The sequence below is a fragment of the Gossypium arboreum genome, chromosome 2 (assembly GCF_025698485.1).
Source record: "Gossypium arboreum isolate Shixiya-1 chromosome 2, ASM2569848v2, whole genome shotgun sequence".
Classification (NCBI taxonomy): domain Eukaryota; kingdom Viridiplantae; phylum Streptophyta; class Magnoliopsida; order Malvales; family Malvaceae; genus Gossypium; species Gossypium arboreum.
Window position 1 is genome coordinate 21,092,287 of NC_069071.1, and position 22,662 is coordinate 21,114,948.

The 22,662-nt window shown below is 33.7% G+C and overlaps 2 protein-coding genes across 2 annotated transcripts; one reads left to right on the top strand and one right to left on the bottom strand.

Annotated features, from left to right (window-relative positions):
* The first annotated feature begins 1,893 nt into the window (after positions 1 to 1,893).
* Positions 1,894 to 7,844, top strand: LOC108467077 (uncharacterized). Its single transcript, XM_017767566.2, has 7 exons — positions 1,894 to 2,648; positions 2,754 to 3,067; positions 3,712 to 4,446; positions 4,714 to 4,842; positions 5,778 to 5,981; positions 6,747 to 6,947; positions 7,260 to 7,844. Exons 1-7 carry the CDS (start codon positions 2,381 to 2,383, stop codon positions 7,377 to 7,379), a joined length of 1,971 nt encoding a protein of 656 aa, XP_017623055.1. The 5' UTR covers positions 1,894 to 2,380; the 3' UTR covers positions 7,380 to 7,844.
* A 348-nt stretch (positions 7,845 to 8,192) lies between these two features.
* On the bottom strand, positions 8,193 to 10,857 carry LOC108467078 (probable histone H2A variant 3). The gene is made up of 2 exons (XM_017767567.2): positions 10,580 to 10,857; positions 8,193 to 8,631 (listed from the first exon to the last, which is right to left on the bottom strand). Exons 1-2 carry the CDS (start codon positions 10,685 to 10,687, stop codon positions 8,335 to 8,337), a joined length of 405 nt encoding a protein of 134 aa, XP_017623056.1. The 5' UTR covers positions 10,688 to 10,857; the 3' UTR covers positions 8,193 to 8,334.
* Positions 10,858 to 22,662: the final 11,805 nt, after the last annotated feature.

The following is a 22,662-nucleotide window of genomic DNA, read 5'->3' on the forward strand; positions in this document are numbered from 1 at the left end:
TGTTTCCCTTTTGATTCGCAGCCTCCCTTTTAATCTTATTTTGTAGCTTATAGCACTCGATTTAATGTGCCCTTTCTTCTTGCGAAGTTGCAAGTTTTACCTCTGTTTGAAGATTTCGATCTACCCTTAGATTTACCACGAGGATTCCGTTCTGTGTTCTACCACGATCATCATCAACATTCGGTCTTGTCTCCCACGAACAATGAGACCTCTCCCCGAGAGTTGGGTTTAACCACAAGATGCTTCATCTTATCATACGAGGTTAAAGAATCATAAACCTCATCAACTGTGAGAGACTCGCGGCTATATAAAATCGTGTCTCTAAAGGTTGAATAAGACGGGCAACGAACAAAGTAGAATCAACCCTAGATCTTCCTTATCATCTTGAACCTCCATGGCCTCCAAGTTTGAGAGAATTTCTTTAAACACCATTAAGTGTTCGTGTATGACGCACCTTCCTCCAAACGATGAGCATAAAGACGCCGCTTCATATGCAACTTGCTTGTTAGAGTTTTCGACATACATATTTGTTCTAGCCTCTTCCATAATGCAATGGCGGTTTTCTTTCATCACATCCTGCAAAATTTCGTTGGACAAATGCGATGTAATTGTGTTAATGCCTTTCGATCCTTACGCTTCTTCTCTTCATCTCGTTAATGTCGAAGGCATCTTATCTATCCTAGCAGGGCATCCTCTAGATCCATCTGCAAGAAGCGCTTGCATCTTAATTTGCCACAACGCAAATCGGTGTTGCGATCTAACAATGAATTTCATACTTCAAAGACGCCATTACTGTGATCGAGATGAATAACCCTAAGCTCGAGATACCAATTTGTGAAAAATAAAATAGAATAAAATAAATAAAAATAAAGAACACATAAATTTTACGTGGAAACCCTTTCGAAAAAAAAACCACAGGCAGAGGAGAAGAAAATTCACTATGTCGAAAAATTTTTACTCAAATACAAGAGGAATAGACTATGTCTATTTATAGGCTTGCAAAGCCATATTCTAGTAGGATTGAAACACCTTATCCTAATCAATATAAAATAGATGGAGTTTAATAAGGTTTAAAACCTTATTCTAAAATAAAATAAAAGAAGTCTAGTTCTATATGGATTTTACTTTTATTTTATTTTCCATCGTATTTTATTTAAATAAGAATTTGGGTCACTTAATTCTAACACTAGGAAAGTTTAATGGTTGGGAGATGATAGAAATAAAAGAAATTGATGCTTGAAAAATAAAATAAGTGAAAGGTACTTAGGAAAATCAAGGGATAGCAACAAAAAGGGTGAGGGAAGAAACTATGTGAGTTTAATGTAGATGGGAAAATAGGGTATTTTTAAAACCACTACTAATTTAAACCTTTTTACAAAACAATCCTCTTTTCAAAATTGAAGATTTTTGAATCCATTCTGAGCCAAAATTCAAAAAAATAAAAGGGAATTGGCGTAATTTGAACATTAGTGTAAGGGGAGAAAATGCTAAAACCTTACCACTAAATCAACAAACTTATTTTTGATTATTTTCTACCATATTAAATCTACGTACTAGCAAGAGAAAAACTTAAACCTTAGATCTCAAGAGAGATTACTAAAAAGAGCCTCTCTTCCACTTAGACTAAAACTCAATTCTTAATAAGTTAATCAATTCTAACCCTATTGTTTTTGAGTGTTACAAACAATATTAATAATTGGATTAAAATTTTAAATGAAAAAAATTTTAATACAGGACCAAATACATATTTTAACCGATTTTAAATTATTTGTTAGGGTTTGATCTCAGGTCAACACTTTAATCCTAAAATGGAGATATTAAATTTATATAAACTAAATACTATATATAATTATTACGTAATAATATATAGGTGAGTCGAAGATTCGATTACAGTAACTAATTAAAAAATCAGAATTTTGTTTTTAAATATAAAGTGATGTAAAATGAAAAGGGAGGAGAGAAAAACGGCAACAAAGCCTGAAAAACAGAAACGACGACAACTCAGTAGTCGATACTTGAAGAAGCTTTTTTTTTTTTCTCTTTTTAGAAAGAAAGGAAAAAGGAGGAAACTTTGATTTTGCTTTTCTCTTCCTAGTTTTACCTTTTTTAAAAGAAAATTAGCGGAAACGACGACAACACGCCGTTCGAATTCCGGCGACGGTGAAATTACAGTTTTACTCTTTTCCTTAGTTGGAGGATGGCCGTGAGGCCGCCGCATATGGCATTCCGATTTGTTTTCTGTATGGTTTCAACTCCAATATAGTTTATTATTTTTATCTTTTAGATAAAAAAGAAGGGAGAAGAAGCTTTTCTTTTGGTTTTTGTATTTGAATCTGGAAGATACAAGGGAGCATTGTGGACGTCCGATTCGATTTCGATAATGGTGATGAAGGGATGGATGGTGGTGGAAAAAGGGAGGAGGATTGTACGGACGGCGTTTTTCATGGTGGCGATGTTGACGTCGCTTCTGGCATCGTCTCTGCCGTTGCTGGCGGGGATAGGCGACATCATGATCCCTTTCCTTTTACTCTCAAGCTTCACATGCGTCACGTGCTACGGTTTAAAGGAACACTTTCGTCGTTACGCTTTCAAATACTCCTTAACCGATATACCTCTAGTTTCCATCCTCAGATCTATCATCATCATTTGTACGATTCGTATTTCCATTTTTTTATTTATAACAATTTCCTGAAAATAAAGACAGAAATTAACATAAAATTCTCTCTTTTTTTTTTGTTGGTTATAACATGCAGGTGTATATTCGATGTGCGATGGCCCGGCATTATCCCATGGACCTTACATAGGAACGGTTGCTTTATGTTCATTCGTTTCGATTCTTGTACTATCGGTCAAAGCTTGTGTTTTTACGGTGAATTCGCAAATAGTGGCGGAGGCATCGTCGGGTTATTCATTGGCAAGGCAAAGGCTTCATTTCAAGAAATCATGGGGAATGCCAGTTTTGTTCCTTTCGTCAGTTGTTTTCGCACTTGGTCACATTGTAGTTGCTTATAGAACATGTTGCAGAGCAAGGAGAAAGCTTTTGTTTCATCGAGTTGATCCTGAAGCAGTAAGTTTTATGGGTCAATTCCATATTTGGGGTTTGGGGTTTTCATTAATAAGCAGTGTTATTGTTTTTGCTACTTATCACTTTGTTCAGAGCCAAAGCCAAACAAATAAGTTTAAAGGTGGAATTTTCTGGAGAACACATGCATGATTTTACTCAATATTACCATAATTATGTTGGATTTTAAAAAATATTATAAGTTTGATTTGTAACTGTTTTTATGAAATGATTATGTTAGAACTGATTTTGCATGTTAGTTGTTTGTTTCTTTGTAGCCAATTGTGGTCTTGCTTTCTATCAGTTTCTTTTGTTTTTAGCAATTATGTTAGGGTCCTTGGTGTTTGTTAAATGTTACATAGACATTCTATTTTTGTAGACTTTTCTCCCCTGAAGTTCATGGATTAACAAACTGAAATTCAGTGGTTTTAGCTATTCATTTTTGTTTAAAAAAAAAAAAATTGTGATGAGTGAAGTAATGGTTTATTGTTTCTGTAATTATAATTGCATGTGTTTCCATTGCATAAGATGTCAGTGTTTTTATTCTAGCACAGTGTAAACTCATGCAATTGCTGAGCTTTTCATAACTTTTGGTTCTATATTAGAAGTATGGTATTTTCTTTTGGGTAGTAACATTCATGTTATTGCAGGTTCTTTTGTGCAAAAATGTTTTCTCTAGCTTCCAGAAGGTTCCACGATCTCCCACTCCCTCCATAGGGAAAACTCCAAAAAGTGATGGGGAAACAAGACGAAAGCCTTTTGGGCAATCTGGCGACGATGGGGAGGTTCCTATTAGATTGCTTGCTGACGTTGATAGCTTGTTCATTACATTGCAAGGGCTTACCGTTCATTACAAGCTTTGCTTTCCTGGTTCACCCCCTAGGGCTTTGTCATCTACTACCTTTCTAGATCCTGAAGTTAGTTGCGCACCACAAGTTGCACCTGGAAAGCTAAAGCTTGATAGGCAAGCATTAAGTGTGTTGTCAAAAACGCAATATCACCATCTTCAGAGGAGTTATAGCAACCAATTTCATAGCTCTTCACTTTATGCTCCACTGTTGGATGCTTCCCCAACATCTCCTGTTATTTCTAAAGATGTTCCTGTTTTCAGCCTTGATCATTCCGTTGCACAGGTTGAGACAAGTAATTTGAAATCTGGAACTCTAGAGAAAGTTATAGAGGCGAATGGCCAGTTTGGTATTATTTTAGTCCATGGGTTTGGAGGGGGAGTCTTTTCTTGGAGGCATGTGATGGGGGTGCTTGCTTGCCATGTTGGTTGTCCAGTTGCTGCTTTTGATCGGCCGGGTTGGGGATTGACTTCTAGGCCAAGCAGGAAAGATTGGGAGGGAAAACAGTTGCCCAATCCTTACAAACTTGAAACTCAGGTTAGGTTTGACACTCTTTTGGATGTTGTTTGGTTATTCACGAGAGATGTGCTTTTGTGGCAGGCAAGATTAATGGGTGTCATTTGTCATTCTAGTATATGTCATGTGACTCATAATCAATTCTTTCTGAATGGTTTATCTCTCATAAATAATTGAAATTCAATCCTTTATTGAGTTTTTATAATCATTCCTTGAATGATCTGTCCGTTTGTTTGTTTCCAGCATTTTGACATAGTTCTGAATAAGTCTTATTGCCTGATGTTCCAGGTTGACTTGCTTCTTTCCTTCTGCTCTGAGGTGGGGTTTTCTTCGGTGGTGCTTGTTGGACATGATGATGGAGGCATCCTTGCTTTGAAGGCTGCACAAAAAGTCCAAGCCTCGATGAAATCTTACAATGTGAGTAAGCTGTTGTGATTTTTCCATGACGCTTTGCATATTTTAGACAACAAAAATAGCATCTTTAGTTATATCCAGTATTCTGATTTAGCGTTTATACTGATGTGGTGAAACAAGAAAAACCTGAGGGTTGCCTATAATAAAGTATGTTTTGTCAGAGTTTATTGTCAAATAAACATGAAGGAAAAAAATCTGAGGGTTGCCTATAACAAATTATGTTTTGTAACAGAATTGATTATCTAATAAACATAAATGAAATTTCATTTACATTGAGAATAGAAAAATTCTTCAGAGAAGTGGCTAATCTAGAGGCATTAGTGTTGAATTTTTTAGGGGATATCACTTTTCTCCATAAGCTTTACTTGTCATTTTGCAAATTTGATCTTCTATTTTCAATTTTGTATCAATTAGTAACCTCATGCATATAACTGTTATTAAATGTTTACAACAGAAGCCGTTATAAAAAAGGATGAAATTTTGGTACTACTAAGTTAAGAGAATCTACGGTCAGCGAAACGACTGGCGTTTGACATGGACAATATAGCAGAATTAAAGAATAAAACAGCTAGAGAAGGGGGGTGGGGGTTATTTATGTTATTCATGTCAACTTTCCTCTTTTAATTGACTGGTTCCTGATATCCCAAATCTGTAAGTTATAAGGTTTTTACTTGTTGGAAGATACTAAATTAAGATTACCCTAAAGAAAGGGTTGGGTTTGTTTTTTACTTATGTCAGCTTTACTTTTTCAATTGACTAGTTCTTGACTTCTTAACAATTTATTTGTGGATTTAACTAATAGAATATTATTCCGCAATTTCTTTTTGAACGGATAATGGTTAATGACCCACTTACATATCTGTTTGTCAGCATTGCTTAAAAATCTTTGAGCTTGGTTCTTATTGTCTTTCTTTTGTTGTATTTGGTGATTTATTCAGATTACAATCAAAGCGGTGGTTTTGCTAAGTGTTAGCTTGTCAAGAGAGGTTGTTCCCGCCTTTGCAAGGACACTCTTGCGCACGTCACTTGGGAAGAAGCACTTAGTTCGTCCACTTCTGCGAACAGAAATTACACAAGTGGTGAATAGGCGTGCATGGTATGATGCAACCAAGTTAACAACAGATGTTTTGAGCCTCTATAAGGTATATTTGCTGTAAGATTAGAACATAGATTATTTATGTTTCCTGTGAATGGAGAAACTTTGAGGAGGTACTATGGACTCAGTGCATTGGAGTCCGAGCTGTACTATATTTTATGAAATCTGGATATGTAGGTTCTTTGGAACTATGGTTTATATTACAAAATTAAAAAGGGTGTTGTAAAAAAGAGAGAAAGATCCAAAAGCATTAAAATAACAGGGTTAGTGCACTTATGCACAACTATAACATTGACAACAGTTTCTGCATTTTGACAGACTGATTTAAGAGTCTCCATAAGTCTGGAGATGTAGGTTCTTTAGAGCTATGGGTTTATATTGCAAAATTTAAGAAAAAAAGGGTTGTGTTAAAAAGTAGACAAACTTAAGATCCTAAAGCATAAAAGTATCACGGTTAGTGCATAAGGCACAACAACAGCATTGAGAAAAGTTTCTGCATTTGGATGGACTGATTTTGCGAGTCTCCATAAATGCTAACAGTTGTAGACACTAATTTTGGAAGAAAAAGAAGGGGAAAGGTAGCAGTTTCCTTCATTGATGCAGTTCTATATTGTTATATAACATGCAGTTCTAGATACTGTGAGCTAAATTTAGGATAAATCTTTAATCCGCACGGCATAATCTGTAAAGTTCTTCTGTAGTTTTTCAATTTTTTGTTACTTAAGCTTCTCAAATTGCATGATAGCATTGCAAGTTTGAAGTTCAGTTTGTTTAACGAAATCAATCTACTGATTAATCTTGCTCCAATCAGGCTCCACTTTGTGTAGAAGGTTGGGATGAAGCACTTCATGAAATAGGCAGGTTGTCAAATGAAACGATCCTTTCACCGCAGAATGCAACATCACTGCTAAAGGCTGTTGAAGAGATGCCAGTATTGGTCATTACCGGTGCTGAAGATGCCCATATTTCTCTTAAATCTTCCCAGGCCATTGCTTCGAAACTTGTAAATTCTGTGAGTATGCTTCAACTTAGCCTCTCTATTCAAAGTATGAATTTAATATTGATGGTTAATCTTCTTGGCCAAATCATCCTTTCTTCTGAAATGTTAGTCTTCAAGAAATTGAGAGATGAACTCTACACAATTTCCTTGTCAACTGTTCACCACTTGAAAAGTGTTGTGTTCATGCCTTGAAAGAATGTTTTACCCTTTCTGGGTTTTTCTGCCACATCTCAAACTTAACTTTCTTGAATATTTATTTTAACTTGTTTACAAACAACTATTGTCCAGGTTTTTTCTGATGTCGCTACATTTATTGGCATGCAGAGACTGGTTGCAATATCTGGATGTGGCCATCTTCCACATGAGGAATGCCCCAAGGCTTTACTTGCAGCTATTTCACCTTTCTTAAGCAGATTGCTACTCCCAGAATTGCAACGGCGGTAGGACACCTCTTTCCAACTTACATACTTTGGTTCTTATCCTGCGGTACTCCCAACTTTTCATTTCCCTGCAAGTATCCGTATTGGACACATCTTCGAACATCGTTATGGGTACAATCCTGAAAATGAAAGTATTCATATCCAACTAATCCGAATTCTGTCCAAGTAACATGGTTTTTATCTTTTGTAGGAGTCTTTTATCTTTTTATTTTGAGTTTTCCCATTTTACCCTGAAAATGAAGAGATACAAGTTCAACCTCTTCATTTGGGTGTTTTTGACGTGTTCCCTTCCTTAACCCTAATTCTCTGGGGTGTTTGTAGAGCTCTCACTTCTTTTTCCTAGTGATTTTTGTTGTTAGGGTTTGAATTTTACCGACACTTGTTTCAACAGTTGTTTAAAGTAGTGGCAAAATGGCATGTAATTGTAAATTTATTAAAATTGGCAATGAATGCATTTGAGCTATCAAAACTCTTGAGGATATTTTAGTCATCCTTTTTCATGACTCAATATTTTGAAAAAAAATCATGGAGATGCAACTCTGGAATTTTGATGCCAACTTGAGTAAACATTCTTTAAAGTTAATTAGAAATGATAAATTATTATTCAATAATTTATCATCTATCCTTAAACAGTGTCATCAATGGTAAAAATAAGTATTTTGTACTAGAATTGCAACTGGAAGGCACCTTTCTAGACATTCTTTAAAGTTAATTAGAAATGATAAATTATTATTCAATAATATATCATCTATCCTTAAACAGTGTCATCAATGGTAAAAATAAGTATTTTGTACTAGAATTGCAACTGGAAGGCACCTTTCTAGTTCAAATCTCGAATCTCCATAATTAGCTATTAAAAAGCAAGCATCTACCTTTGTCCATAAACAAGCGAAGTCACGAACATTTTTCTGAGGTTTAAGGGAAGAAACAAAAACAAATAGAGATGAAATGCATATAAACTACTCCTTAGAGGATTTGTTGATAAGTGATTTGTGAATGTGTGGAATGACACCTCCGCCTGCGATGGTTCCTTTGATCAAGGTGTCAAGTTCTTCATCACCACGGATGGCGAGCTGCAAATGCCTAGGTGTAATACGCTTAACCTTCAAATCCTTGCTTGCATTACCTGCCAGTTCTAGGACTTCTGCGGTCAGGTATTCCAGTATGGCAGCTGTGTAGACTGCAGCCGTAGCTCCAACCCTTCCATTAGCACTAACCCTTGCCTTCAGCAGTCGGTGGACTCGACCCACAGGGAACTGAAGGGTGCACATACAAAACAATAAGAAGCAACTGATCGTAATTTAGAAGAATTAACCCAATATAGTGCGTGTGTCTGTATAGTCATATCATATAATCCTACAGATGATTATATGCTGCTAGTATGCCTTAACACGTTCAGAAAATTTCTGCCAAACAGTTTAGGAAACAAAACACAGTATTAATTCAAACATGGAAGAGGATGCTGATGTGGAAGATGACAGAATCTGGTAATCATCATAAACACAGTGGCCCAGAAGAAAGACAAGTTCAAGACACTAAAACAAGCCATTGGTACACTCGTTTTGGATGACTAGGTAGCAAAGACAAGTACAAAAGACTTGCTATCGATACTTGGTCACCCAAACTATTTCTGAAGAATACAACCAATTCAATTAACATAACTACATGTAACTACCAAATGGCACAAGTTCACGGTAGTAGGTGAAGACAAGGTGATCAAGAATCAAGGCAAGGAGTCCAAAGAGATAGAAAAACTAATAAATAAGGTTAGGGAGGTGGAGCAAGTTGACAGCTTTCAAACATTAAACAAATAAGATTAATCGTACAAACTCTTTGCTTTTCATAAGTCAATGAAGGCTCCACAGGATGCATTAGAGAGCCAAGTATAACAAAAGAATTAAACGCCACAGAAATAGCGATTTCACACCGAAACTCCTTATATGAAGTCTCCTACTTGACTAGAGTATATCCAACTCAAATGCCAGTGGAATATATAAAAGAAACATACATAGCAGTATCATAATTGAAAAGTACTTAACAGACTTCCATGTAATGTTCTTCGACAACTACATCATCTTCTATATTTTCGATAAGGCTTTTATAATATGTATATGCACAGAATGACTTGTAATGTAGCTTTAACAGGAAATGTGCAAGCAGGTTATGAGATGTTAACAAATACAGTTAATAGTTAAAAACATCAAAAGAGATAAATACTGCTAGTTATCAAATGCCAAACTTGGTCCATCATCATTGCTTAGTTCTTTTAATGTCAAACACCTAACAATTCCTAGTAGAAGTTATATTTGTAGTTGAATAACCCTTGGAAGAAATCAGAAAATGTTGTTTGATTTTACTAATATGCATATGTTTGAATTAATAGTCAATCCGCAAATTCCATCCTATTCTTAATAACTTTTTGGTATAAAATAGTCACTGCAGACTAGAAAGTGAGGAACAGAGCATATAATAGTCAATCCATAAATTCCATCCCATTCCTAATTACATTTTGGCATAAAATAGTCAATGGGAGTTGAAAGAAAGGAACAGTAGACTAGAAAGAAATGAGTACTATCTTTCCCCGTGAAAATAGTTCTTTTACCTACAGATTCGCACTCACACATACTTTTACTAATGTAACGAGATTTATCAGCGCAGACAAATAAGTCCACTTTTTTTTTTTTTTTGTACAAATAAGATACCTCAAAACAGTGCAAGAATGAAAGCATGTCGTACAAATTGCATGAACAACAAGTAAACCCTTCATGAATGGAAATCATTTCATGGCCCTTTTTTTTATGCAGATAAGATACCTCAAGCTCATTCAGCTAACATTTGAACATAAAACAAGTCAAATGAACTGAAACAAGTTACGACATTGGATTCGCATTAAAACCAAATCTTCAAATGCCATTATTAGGCCAAGTTATTAATCCACACCCTACGGACACTTTGGTTACTTTGATTTGATGCAATAACTATGGCAGATTTCCAGAAGAAATAGATCAACATTAATGCAACTTCCACAGTAACTAAAAGAAAAGGATAAGAACAAATTTGACAAGAAGAAATATCCCTTTCTTGATATGAAACTCTACTTTTTTCCCCTACAACTAAAGAATGCTTCATGAATACAAAATGCAAAAAAAAAAAAAAGAAGAAGTTAATTCAAGCCGTAATTACGGGCAACGGAAAGAGACGAACCTGGAGACCAGCACGAGAAGAGCGAGAGACGGGTTTCTTCTTGTCCTTATCTTTGTCCTTGGTGGATTTTCCAGCCGTAATCAATCCTTTTGCTCCTTTCCCCGACATTTTCCCGGAAAGTTACTTAGAGGGTGTTTTTGTTTTTCAGCAGAAAATCTGGGATTGGTTTAGGATTGAAAAAAATGGCGAAGAACAGAGAGAAAAAAGAGGCTTTTAATTTTTATGAACGAACAAGGTTTTGGTTTTCGGGCTGAGTTCGACATCTTCGATCTTCTTTAGTATCCCACTCCCGCAGTCTCTTTCTTTTACGATATTACCCTCCTTATCTCTTTTAAATTACTTTGGAATTTTTAAATGGCATAATTGCAAAAAACATCCTCAATGTTTAGGAGTTTTTGGTTTTGTGCCATTGACTTTTTTTTATTGACACCTTTAATGTTATGATTTTTTCAGAAATAAGCTCAACTTTAAAGCTAAACGTAAGTTGCCTGTCAGTCAAAGGCTAGGTTAATGAATAGCCTATGTGGCATGCCACATAAGCACGATTCATAAATGACATCATCAAAATAATTTTTTTTTCATTTTTTTCATCTTTTTTTTCTTCTCTCTTTCTTTCTTCCCCTAGAAAACACTTTTTTCTCAACGCTTTCCTAGATTTTCTCTCTTTCTAAACAATTCTTTATTTTTTTCTCTTTCCAAATTTTCTCAACACCTTTATGAGTTATTAATTTTTTCTAATCAACACATCTTTGTTAATAAAATGACATACAACAAACATCCAAAAGGGCAATGAAATCCATTTTCTTCAGTTTTCTCACCATTTTCTTTAGTTTTCTCACCAACCAAACAGAATAAAATGAATCCATACAATAAAAAGAAACTAACTTTCTAGTGTTTTAACAAAAACCCAACAAATCCTACATCCCATTTTATACTAATTTAGCTAGATCTACCAACTTTAACCTCCAAATTTAGCATTGAGAAAATTTGAGAAAGCATTGAGAAAAAAAAAATTGGGAAAGCATTGAGAAAAAAATGTGAGCATGATTCAAAATTGTTGGAACACATATTTTTTTCTCGATTTGAAGTTCAATTACAGAATAAGACGAGAAGGCTTATCTAGTTTTAAGAAATGTTAGGGATGATGTTGTGAACCTTCATGCCATGTTTGTCTTTATTGATTTGAATGAGCTTGTTTGGTTTATGCAGTTGGCCTCTATGGAAGGCCAGAAACTATTCTGTTTTTTAGAACATTCCCATGAGTTTTTTTGAATTGTGTGAACAGGGATTTCTCTGCCACTATTTGAGGCTGGAAGTGATAGCAAAGATTCACTAAATTGACAAAATCCTCTTTCGCCTTTGATTGAAGCTTAATTGTCATGCACAATTTGATATTGTAGTGATTTACAGGGACTCTAATGGTGATAACGCCCTTACACCTTTGCTGAAACCATTGCAATTCGTCGACTCTACTCCTTGGCAAGTCAGAGAAGTTGGTCTCATGTTATTGTGAAGTCTTGATTGCCTGCAGCTTATCCAAAGATTAAAGAAGTTAGTTTCTTGTAAAGATTAGAGAATATTAGGCTCTTGTTGTAATATTGTGTTTTCTTGGTTAGCTGGTTTAATAGGGTAGATAATCCAAATCATGTTTTCTTTGTTGTAAGACTATAGTATTGTGTTTTCTTGGTTAGTCACATGTTTCTCAATTTCGAATCATGTTTTTAAATAAGATAATCCGAATTTGGGTGTTTGGAAAGAGAGAAAATCTAGTAAAACATTGAGAAAATAAATGTTTTAGAGAGGAAGAGAGAGAGAGAGAAGAAGAAGAAGAAAAAATATGGAAAAAAAATGAAAAAAAATTATTTTGATGACATTATCTCTGACATCGTGCTTATGTGGCATGCCACATAAACTATTTCATTGAACTGTCTTTTGACTGACGGTCAACTCACTTTTACTATTAAAATTGAGTTGATTTTTGAAAAAATCGTAATATTGAAGGTGTCAATTAAAAAAAAATGGTTAATGGCACAAAGTTAAAATATTAAAATATTGATATCAAATATTATAATATTTAATATTATTAAAGATACATATTTAATTATTTATATTTAATAATATAATAAATTATTGATATAATTAAACAATTAATTATTTTAAAATTTTAATATTAAAATTTTATTTTAATAATAAATTTGAATTTTAATAATATTCTTAATATATTATTGAAAAATATTTATATTAATATTTTTATAAAAATATATATTACAATTTATAAAATTTAATAATAATTTTTTATAATATAAAATATTATTATTTTAATTATAGCAATACGTGTATTTGTTTAAATTGTTCTCATCTTCATTTATCCTTGCAAATTCTAATATCAATATCCACTCTCGTACATGTAACATACTTAATTTAAATTAAGTTTTAATTAGACATTTTTATTAAGTTTATAGGTGATATTAATTGTTATAAAATATTATCTTATTATACATAAAATTTGATTGTCAAAAGAAATGTTACTATAATATTTTGTAACAAACATATTTATGTTGTATTTATTTCACTAACAATAAATTTTAGAAAAAAATTAAAAATTGTCAAAGAATGAAACCATTTTACTCAAAATCATCCAAACATTAAAAACATAAAATTTTATAGAAAATCAGTCCATTTTTCAAAAGCTACTTTTTGTGAAACAAACACAGCCTAAATGTAAACTCCTCATAAGTTTTAAAGCATTTCTGTTTTAGTTATCGAAAAAAAATGTTTAATCAATTGAAATTTTTAGTCACTCCATTGTTAAAATTAGTGGTGGAAAATTTAAAATTGATAAATGATTTCAAATTGATTTGCTCGAGTGGTTTTTTTTTTTGAAAAATGGATATGGGGCAAGGTAGATTTTTTTTTGATAGTGGGTATAAAACAATTATGGTCAATGTTTTTAAAACCATACCGATGGTATGGTCGAACTGGTCAAGCCACTAATTTCCAGTTTAACTGTTTTAAATATCAAAATAAAAATTATGAATTTTTTTAAAAATAAGTAAAAATCTATAAAAAAAAATACATTTTACACTTTTTGTCTTTCACAACACAATTTTACTAAATTACTAGTTGTTGCTTAGTTGTATTCTAATTGTAATAAATAACCCATTTTATCATTCTCCTAATATTAAAAAAAATTGAAAAAACTAAGGTTAAAGTGCACCAATAGTCGCTCAACTTTCAACTCGGTCACTAAAGTCTCAAAAAATAACAAATTAGTCCTACTAACCATTTTTCGTTACAAAAGTAATGGAAAAGTGACCTTTCATTTAATTGGCCACGTTGGAGTCCTTGCGATCGTTTAACTGATCATGTTGGAGGGTTTGTTGTCATTTAAACAGCCTCATTTAAGAACCCTAGCTGGGTAGAAGAAGAAGAAGAAGAGGAGAAGCCAATTTCTTGATATAAAAGGCCATTCAATTATACCAAGAAGGTGTAAAACAGAAAAAAAAATAGTACTAACTACTAACCATTAGAGATTGAAGAACAAAAAGGAGCATTTACATCCATATCACCAACAAGGTCGTCATTTTTTATACCAAAAGAATTTGCTAAAAAACATGTAATAGAAGTCAAAACGCATAAACATGGAGCAGAAAAAATAGAGGCAACTAATCAAAACCTAAGAAAGGAAAAAGAAGAGCTAACAGAGATGAGATAAAGCAAAAGAAAAGCTAAAGAAGTGAGGAGCCAATATGAAGGTACAAGAAAGAAGAGAAAGTAAAAGGAAAGAGAAGTTTAGGCCTTCTTCTCCTGTAATAACCAAGGTTCATCCCCACGAAAACAAGGGTCTTTGCCTCTTCATCTCCACCCTTTTTCAACTGCTTGTGACGACTCAACCCAAAAACAGATAGAGGAAATCTATAAAAGCCCCAATTCCCAATAGAACCTAACCTAGATCTAGAAATCGTTAAAAAAATCTATAATATTGAGGTTGATTCACAAGCAAAACATCGCTAAGGAAATCTATAAAATCATTAAGGAAATTTAAAAATTGATTGGAAGCTCTTCTTCATTGGGTTAAGCGACAGGAAGTTGGGAGGTGGTGAATAAACGATGAGAAAGGAAAAGTTTGAATCTCTGATTTTTTTTCTTATTTCGGCATCTCCATTTCCTCTCTTCTTCTTCTTCTTCTTCTTCTTTTTCTTTTTCTTCTTCTCTGCTTCTTCTTTTAATGTTTTATTTGGTTCTTAAATTGGGTTTCCACCATGACAAGTTAATTGGCCACGTCACCTGTCCTGTAAGGCTTGTAACGGAAAATGTTAGAGGATGACTGATTTGTCACTTTTCGATAACGTTAGTGACTAATTTGTTATTTTTTGAAAGTTAAGTGACCGAGCTGAAAGTTGAGTGACCATTTTGTTATCAAGATCAAAGTTGAGTGACTGTTGGTGTACTTTACCCTAATATTAATAACAATTATTTTTCGAAGTTAAGACTTTCATTAATGAGAAGTAGTTAATGTTACAAAACAAAAGTGATCCAATTGGAAAGCAAATCTCCAAACCATTAGTCTTGAAAGCAAATAAAGAAATAAATATCTAAACTATTCCCAAAATCAAAGCATCGGTCTTGAAAAAACATGGAGAAAGAGAAGCAAAAGACAATTAAAATATTATCTTTGTCTCTCTAAAGTAATTTTCAAAGCAGGGTACGACAACATATGACAATTGGAGGCGACAACAGGCAACAATAAAGGTTGAAACTTGAGATGAAAGAGGAGTCAAAGAGAAGTAGAGAGGTAGTAAAGGCCAAAGTAATGAGCAACAAATTGTTTTTTTTTGGGGGGACTTTTCTTCTGGTGTAGGTAGTTGTCTGATGGTGAGATTGAGTACACTAGGTTGTTTTTAAAATATATATATATTTTATTCATTTAATTATTTTGAGTTGGATGCTTGGGTTGGGTTTATTAAATTTTTAAGAGTTTAGGCTTGTTTCTAATGGATTTGGGTTGGAAAAGGTAGACTTCTATTTTTGGTTTGGCTGAAAAATAGAAAAATTGGTTTATCTGGTTTTGTGGTCCAATCGCGATTTGTTGCAATTTGTGGCTCAACTAGTTCTCTTTTGACTTTTGACAAGTATATCAACTAGTTTCTAGCTTGATTGGTTTTGTTCGATTTCAACAACATTGGTTATTGTAATTTGTAGCAGTTTGTGCCTCAACTGGTTTTCCCCTTATTTTGGACTAGTATACTGATCAATTTCCAACCTGATCAGTTCGACCCGGTTTCAACAATCTTGATTATGATATCCAAATTATAAAAACAAATATACTTGCCCCAACCCATCTCGCCCCACTATATGAAATTTGTTGGAAAATTAGGTTTGGAAAACGCAGCGGAAAATAAATTTAGAGAAAAACTAGAGTTTTATTTTTTTTTTCCAAAACAAGAACTTGGTTATGATATCTAAAGTAATAAACACTTAATCAAAATTGTACCTTTTAGATTCGTCTAGGATGAACGCTTCGATTGAGTAGTCTTCTTCGCTATCCTCAAGCTCACGTCTGTTGAGTGTGGGCTCACTTCGAATCAGAAAATTTTTCGCAAAAATTACTAGTGGGGTAATTTCATAATTTCTCCAAACTTTTGGGCCAAATTGTAAATAAGAAAAATATCTCCAGAAATTTTCTGAAATAATTTCTTCAGAGAATTTTCTCTCTACAACTTTCTCTTGAATTTAAGTATATGTAAATAATGGCCCAAGACTCTCTTTATATAATGAGAGTTTAAAGAGTTAAACGATGATAAAACTTAATCACTTTAATATTAAATTAATATAATATTTATCAAGATAAATATTAGATTAAATTTAATATTAAATTTTATTAAATTAACAGAATATTTATCTACAAGATGAACATTAAATTAAATTAAATATTAAATCTATTAAAATAATATTATTTTTGGAATAATTAATTTGAAATCAAATTATCTGGTAGAGTCCTAATATAAGTGTAATTCTTCCACTACTCAACCACCGAAGAACCATCGCTCTGACCATTTTCCGGCCACCAGAATGCCACTGTCGCAACCGCTAACACCCCGAGATGGTTCAATTTCTACCGGTTCGGTCCTAGCTAATGACAGTCCGACCGATCCGGTCCAGCCATTGGTTAGACTGTCAATCCAGTTTCACATACCATGCCCGATTCGACCAGTTTTTGGGCTCCCAGGCCCAATTTATGATCTCAAGTCCGATCTTCAAGTTCAATTACCCATTGGGCTAATTGTACGATTTGAAAATTAATTATAAAAATATCATATTAATTTTAATTAATTTGATTAATTTAATTTTATTTGATCAAAATTAATTTTCCCAAAAATCACTTAGATTTTCCAAATTAATTTTTCAAGAAAATTATTTGATCAAATTCTCTAGTTGAACAATTCTTACAATCGCCCAATTTAATTTCACATCGAATAAATCGACTCAATTAAATTATTTTCAAAGTTCCAGAATTTTCTTCTGATTCAAATGCAGTCTGATCAAGCTTTTGTTGAGCTAGTGGAGGGACCAATCGAACATATACAATTAGGCTCTAGTAATTACAATTATGTCCAGAAGTATCGTTCTGATAATTCACAATTACTTAATCATGGAGTCAGTTCACAAGAAGTACCATGATTTAAAACTCCTTATTGTATACTCTTTACGAAAACAATTCATCCAATGTTTTGTCCAATGACCTCATCATATGTATGTTACCATCATATGATATCACTGATTCCTTTGAGTTAATTCTGTTTACTCAATAAAAGCCTATTGTATCTCATTATCACCATTGTGTCTGGTTAATGATTAATATGATCACTATCAACAAATGATTATTATAAATTGCTCATTCGAGAACAAGCAACCCGTGACCACGTTCCATATTTATTAATCCACACAATATCAATGAGAGGATATTGTTAACTCTTTAATTGAGCGATGAATTCCACTGTTGCTAGTAAAGTCCTACCATACTCAAGTATGTATCCAACATACCGGCTATTGGCTCGATCATCTTTAGAGCATAAGCCTCCACTTATATCAAAGCACATGAATTACATACGTATGGTCAGTGACTAACACAGGATTTAGTTAAATCACACCATGAATATCACGAGTGAATTAATTCACAAATGGATTTAGAATTAATTCATCTTGGGTCTAGTCCAATGTATCATTCTGCTAATGAATACATCTATGTCTCTACCCATGGAGTCAACTACTCCGATAACCAAGACTAGTCATCTCCCCAATTGGAATTGTAGACGACATAATAATCCTTCTTAGTATTTAAATCAAATGCTCACTTTGATTCTTTTACAGGATTACAGACTCGTTTAAATTATCTACTGAAGTAAGTTGTCTTTCTCGCAATGTAAACGTTCTTACAATGCCACTTATCAGCAGTTTGAACTTAGACAATCAATGAACTAATATTTGCTTGTCATAATTTTGCTATGCATGCAAAATATGAAAGACAGAAATACAAAAGACATAACAGTGAAATATGAAATTTATTTTTTCATCGTTCAAATACATAGAAAACAATTACATGTTTACTATAATATGGACATATTTCCCAACAAAATTACCATTTTATCCTTGTATATACATATAACTATTAAAAGGATAGAAATGTAAAAATATGTTATAGAAAAAAACTTATATGTTTTATGATTAAATATTTTTGAAGAATTATATTGAAATAATTACTTGCCTTTAAAAATATTAAAGATAAGTAGCAAAAATTAAATTGAAGCAGTGTGGGAACATCCATAAAGGAGGTAGTGATTTTCAAGATTATACATTCATAATGGAGCGGGGCGAGTGGTGGAGTAGAGCGTACCAACTATGGAGTGGTGGTGGATTTAACAACATCCATTTTTTGCCTCGCTCCATTTCCATCCCTAGGTAAAATGTATTTGGTCACCAAAATAAAAGCTAACATGGTCTTCTTTTGATTGGTATAATAACAAATTGAGCACTTAACATTTTACACATTTTATCAATTTAGTACTAATTATAAAAACTTAACTAATTTGGCCCTCAAAGTTTACATATTCTATCAATTTGTTCAGCATTTTAAAATTAATTTTTACAATTCTATACATTAAAAATACATAAAATTATAATAAATGAGAAAATGAAATTAAAAATTTTAAAAACCATGTAAAGAAGAAAGCTCGTCATCTTCCTAGATTAAGCTTGTTCTAATTGAAAAAAGGTTTATCGATCCCGTTATTGAAATAACTTTTTTTATCAACTTCTTCTATCGGCCTACACAAGGCATATAATAGTCTTAACTGGGAATTTTTTGTTTGGTTCTTTTGGAGTTTGGTTTCCCTCATACGTTGATTGACCTTATCATTTTTGTGTTTCTTTGAGCAAAAATTTGCCTCTTTGGAATGGTCAGGTCCTTACAGATCATTGACTCCCAAAGGAGGATTAAGGCAAGGGATCCATTTTCGCCTTATCTTTTCATTTTAGTTATGGAAAAACTTTCTCATATGATCCTTGAAAAACAAGCGAATGGACTTTGGAAACCTTTTAACGTTTCTCGTAATGGTTCGACTTTGACTCATTTATTCCATACTGACAATCTCACGTTATTTATGCATGTTTCTATTGATCAAGTTGATTTGGTTTGAGCTTGTCTTAAGGAGTTTGGGGATGCCTCTGGGATGGTTGCTAATTTAGACAAGTCAAAGACAAGCGAATCGCCTTTGGAAACCTCTTAAGGTTTCTCGTAATGGCTCGACGCTCATTTATTCTTTACCGACAATCTCATGTTATTTGTGCATGTGTCTATTGATCAAGTTGATTTGGTTCGAGCTTGTCTTAAGGAGTTTGGGGATGCCTCTGGGTTGGTTGCTAATTTAGACAAGTCAAAGTTGTTTGTGTTGCTGAATATTCATAGTAGTGTGGCAGTTTTGTTGAGTAGTTGATGTGGTATCCCCTCACTGATGATTTGGGTACATATTTGGGGGTTCCCATCATGACGAGCTAATAAAGACTTGTATGCTCTGTTAATTGATCGTGTCATTAAACGTCTTGACAATTAGAAAGGGAATGTTTTATCTCTGGCAGGTTGTAAAGTTCTTATTCAGTCTACGTCTTTTATTCCTTTGTATTCTATGCAACCAACCTTGCTTTTGACTTCTGTCTGTGACCACTTGGATAGGCTCAATCGAAATTTTCTTGAAGGAAGGTCTATAGATTATTCTCATATTCACTTGGTGAGTTGGGGCTTAGTTTGTTTTCGTATGAAAGTGAGTGGGGGGTTTTGGACTGCCTAAAGCTCGCTTAAATAACACGGCCATGCTTACTGAATCTAGTTAGAGGATTTTTAATCAACATGATTCTCTTGGTGTCATGTATTCTGGCCAAAATATTTGGCTTATTGTAATTTCTTACAAGCTGAGTTAAAGAGTAAATCTCGTTGACTTGGAGGGGTTTGTTGAACTCAAGGATGGTTATTCAACTTGGTTCTAACAACTCGATTTTCAAGGGTATCAAAAATGGTAGGTTCGAAACTCCATTTTTTGATGATCGAGTTAGTAAATATTATTTATTAAATATTTACAAGGTTAGTATAGTAGTATATTGAATTCTGGTCTAATAATTTAATTATGTGAAAAGTTAGTCAAGGTACAAGTGTATTGAATTATGGTCTAATAATTTAATTATGTGAAAAGTTAGTCAAGGTACAAGTGTATTGGTTTAAAAGTACAATGGTTTTGAAAATTGAGATCTCAAGACCTCAATTTTGTAAATCAAACTTGTAAATATTTTTATTAAATATTTCTTGAGTTTTTGTCTAAGTGAATTAAAATTTTGATAGTAATTTTACAGAATTAATGATTAATTAAGACATAAGAACTAAATCATAAAAACCGTAAAAGTTAATCACTATTTATTTTTATTAGTTAATTAGCTAAAAGGTATTTTTGCAAGGCATAAATTGACAATTAGGCCATTTTTTTAATTAAGTGGAAGGGTAGGTGGCATATATTTTGCTATAATAGTAAAATTATAATTAAAATACAATTTGCATAAAATTATAACATTAAATGAGGTAGAAAGAGGAAACCAAAAACATTTCCTATTCATTTTCTCCTTCAACCGTACCAAAAAGAGAGAATAGGGTTTCAAGAATTGAAAACAATCGGCCTTTGCATGTAAGTGTTTCTTAATCCGTTTCTCGTAATTTTTATGTTTTTGAGATCATTGTAGTTTAATCTAGTATGTAACACCCTTAACCCATATCCGTCGTCGGAACAGGGTTATAGAGTATTACCAAAATTTACAGATCAATTACATACATTTCATCTCATTTAATATTCTTATCAGAAACTATTAAAATCAAACATATTGTCCTTTATATGAGCCTTCAAGGCTTAAAATACACATTTGAATCAAGTCGGGACTAACCGGGTACTCAGAAAATTTTTCAAAAAATATTAAAATTTTACCTAAGTGCAGGGAACACACGTCCTTGTGGTCGGGCCATGTGAGCATTCGAAATAGGGGCGCACGGTCATGTCTAACCCGTGTCCGTACCCGTGTAACTCTCTAACTTAGGTCACACGGCCAACTCACATGCCCGTGTGCTAGGCCGTGTGAACATAATGACTTGCATTAAATAGGTGCAAAGGTCACACAGCCAAGCCACACGCCCGTGGTCCAGGCCGTGTAAACAATTTTGAGCATTCTATTTTGCAATTTTAAAGATGCAGGGGACACACGACCAAAACACACGCCCATGTGCTAGGCTGTGTGTCACACACGGCTGAGACACACGCCCGTGTCTCTGCCTGTGTGGATGAAATAAGGTCATTTCCAAGCTATATTTCTCACCCAAATTTGTCTTCCACCTACATAAACACTTAAACATGTTCTCAAGCCACTACAAGCCATTTAAATCAAGCCAAATATAAGTCTTATGCATGACATATCAATACATATGTTCAACTATCCAACTTACCAAAATAACCATACATACATATAGGCTGTAACACCCCTAATCTGTAACCGTCGCCAAAATAGATTAAGAGGCATTACCGAACTTATAACTCAGTTTAAAACAATCATATATCAAATACCATCTCATTTCAATAATATAAGTCATTCATATTCAATATGAATTTAAAATGAGCATACAAAGTCTAAATCATGCATTCGAGACCAAATTGATAATATATGAAAGTTTCAAAACATAGAAAATTTTTCAACTTTTCAAATGTCACACGCCCGTGTGAACAAGCCGTGTGCCTCACACAGAATTAGACACGCTTGTGTGTCTAAGCCGTGGTGTAACAGAGTATACATATTGACTTGTCCACATGGCCTTAAGACATGCCCATGTGCCAGGCCGTGTGAAAATTAGGGAGGCCACTGACTTGGCCACACGGCCGACCACACGCCCGTGTGCCAGCCCGTGTGACACACACAACCAATAGATGCGCCGGTGTGTCTAGGCCGTGTCAAAATTGGAGGGTATACTGACTGTAATTCGTAGGGTACCCCAAGGGGCACACGGCCGTATAACATGACCATGTGTCACACACGGCTGAGATACACACTCGTGTCTCTACCCGTATGGACAAAAATAGGCCATTAGAATAACCAACTTGCCACCCCAATTGGGTCAAAACTACAAGCACCAAATCAAGCATATATACAGAACAACTTCAACCAATTTTTATACCAAACCATACATCATTCATGCCATAACATTGTCAACCATTTACATGCTCATAAACTCAACTCAATTGTGCCAAAACATAAGACCAAGTCCTATCAATCATAAGGTTTCATAATCTCTAAACTCATGACCAAATCTCATACCAAAACTTACCATTTCTCTTAACCATTCATGAACACATCAAATAGATCATCTTGCATTACATTTCATATACTAAAATCAATACATAAACATAACCATATCAAGCCATATCACATGGCTAAATATAAACATTACAAAACCTATCCAAAGTACTTCTAGCCTATACATGCCATACTTTACTATATACAAT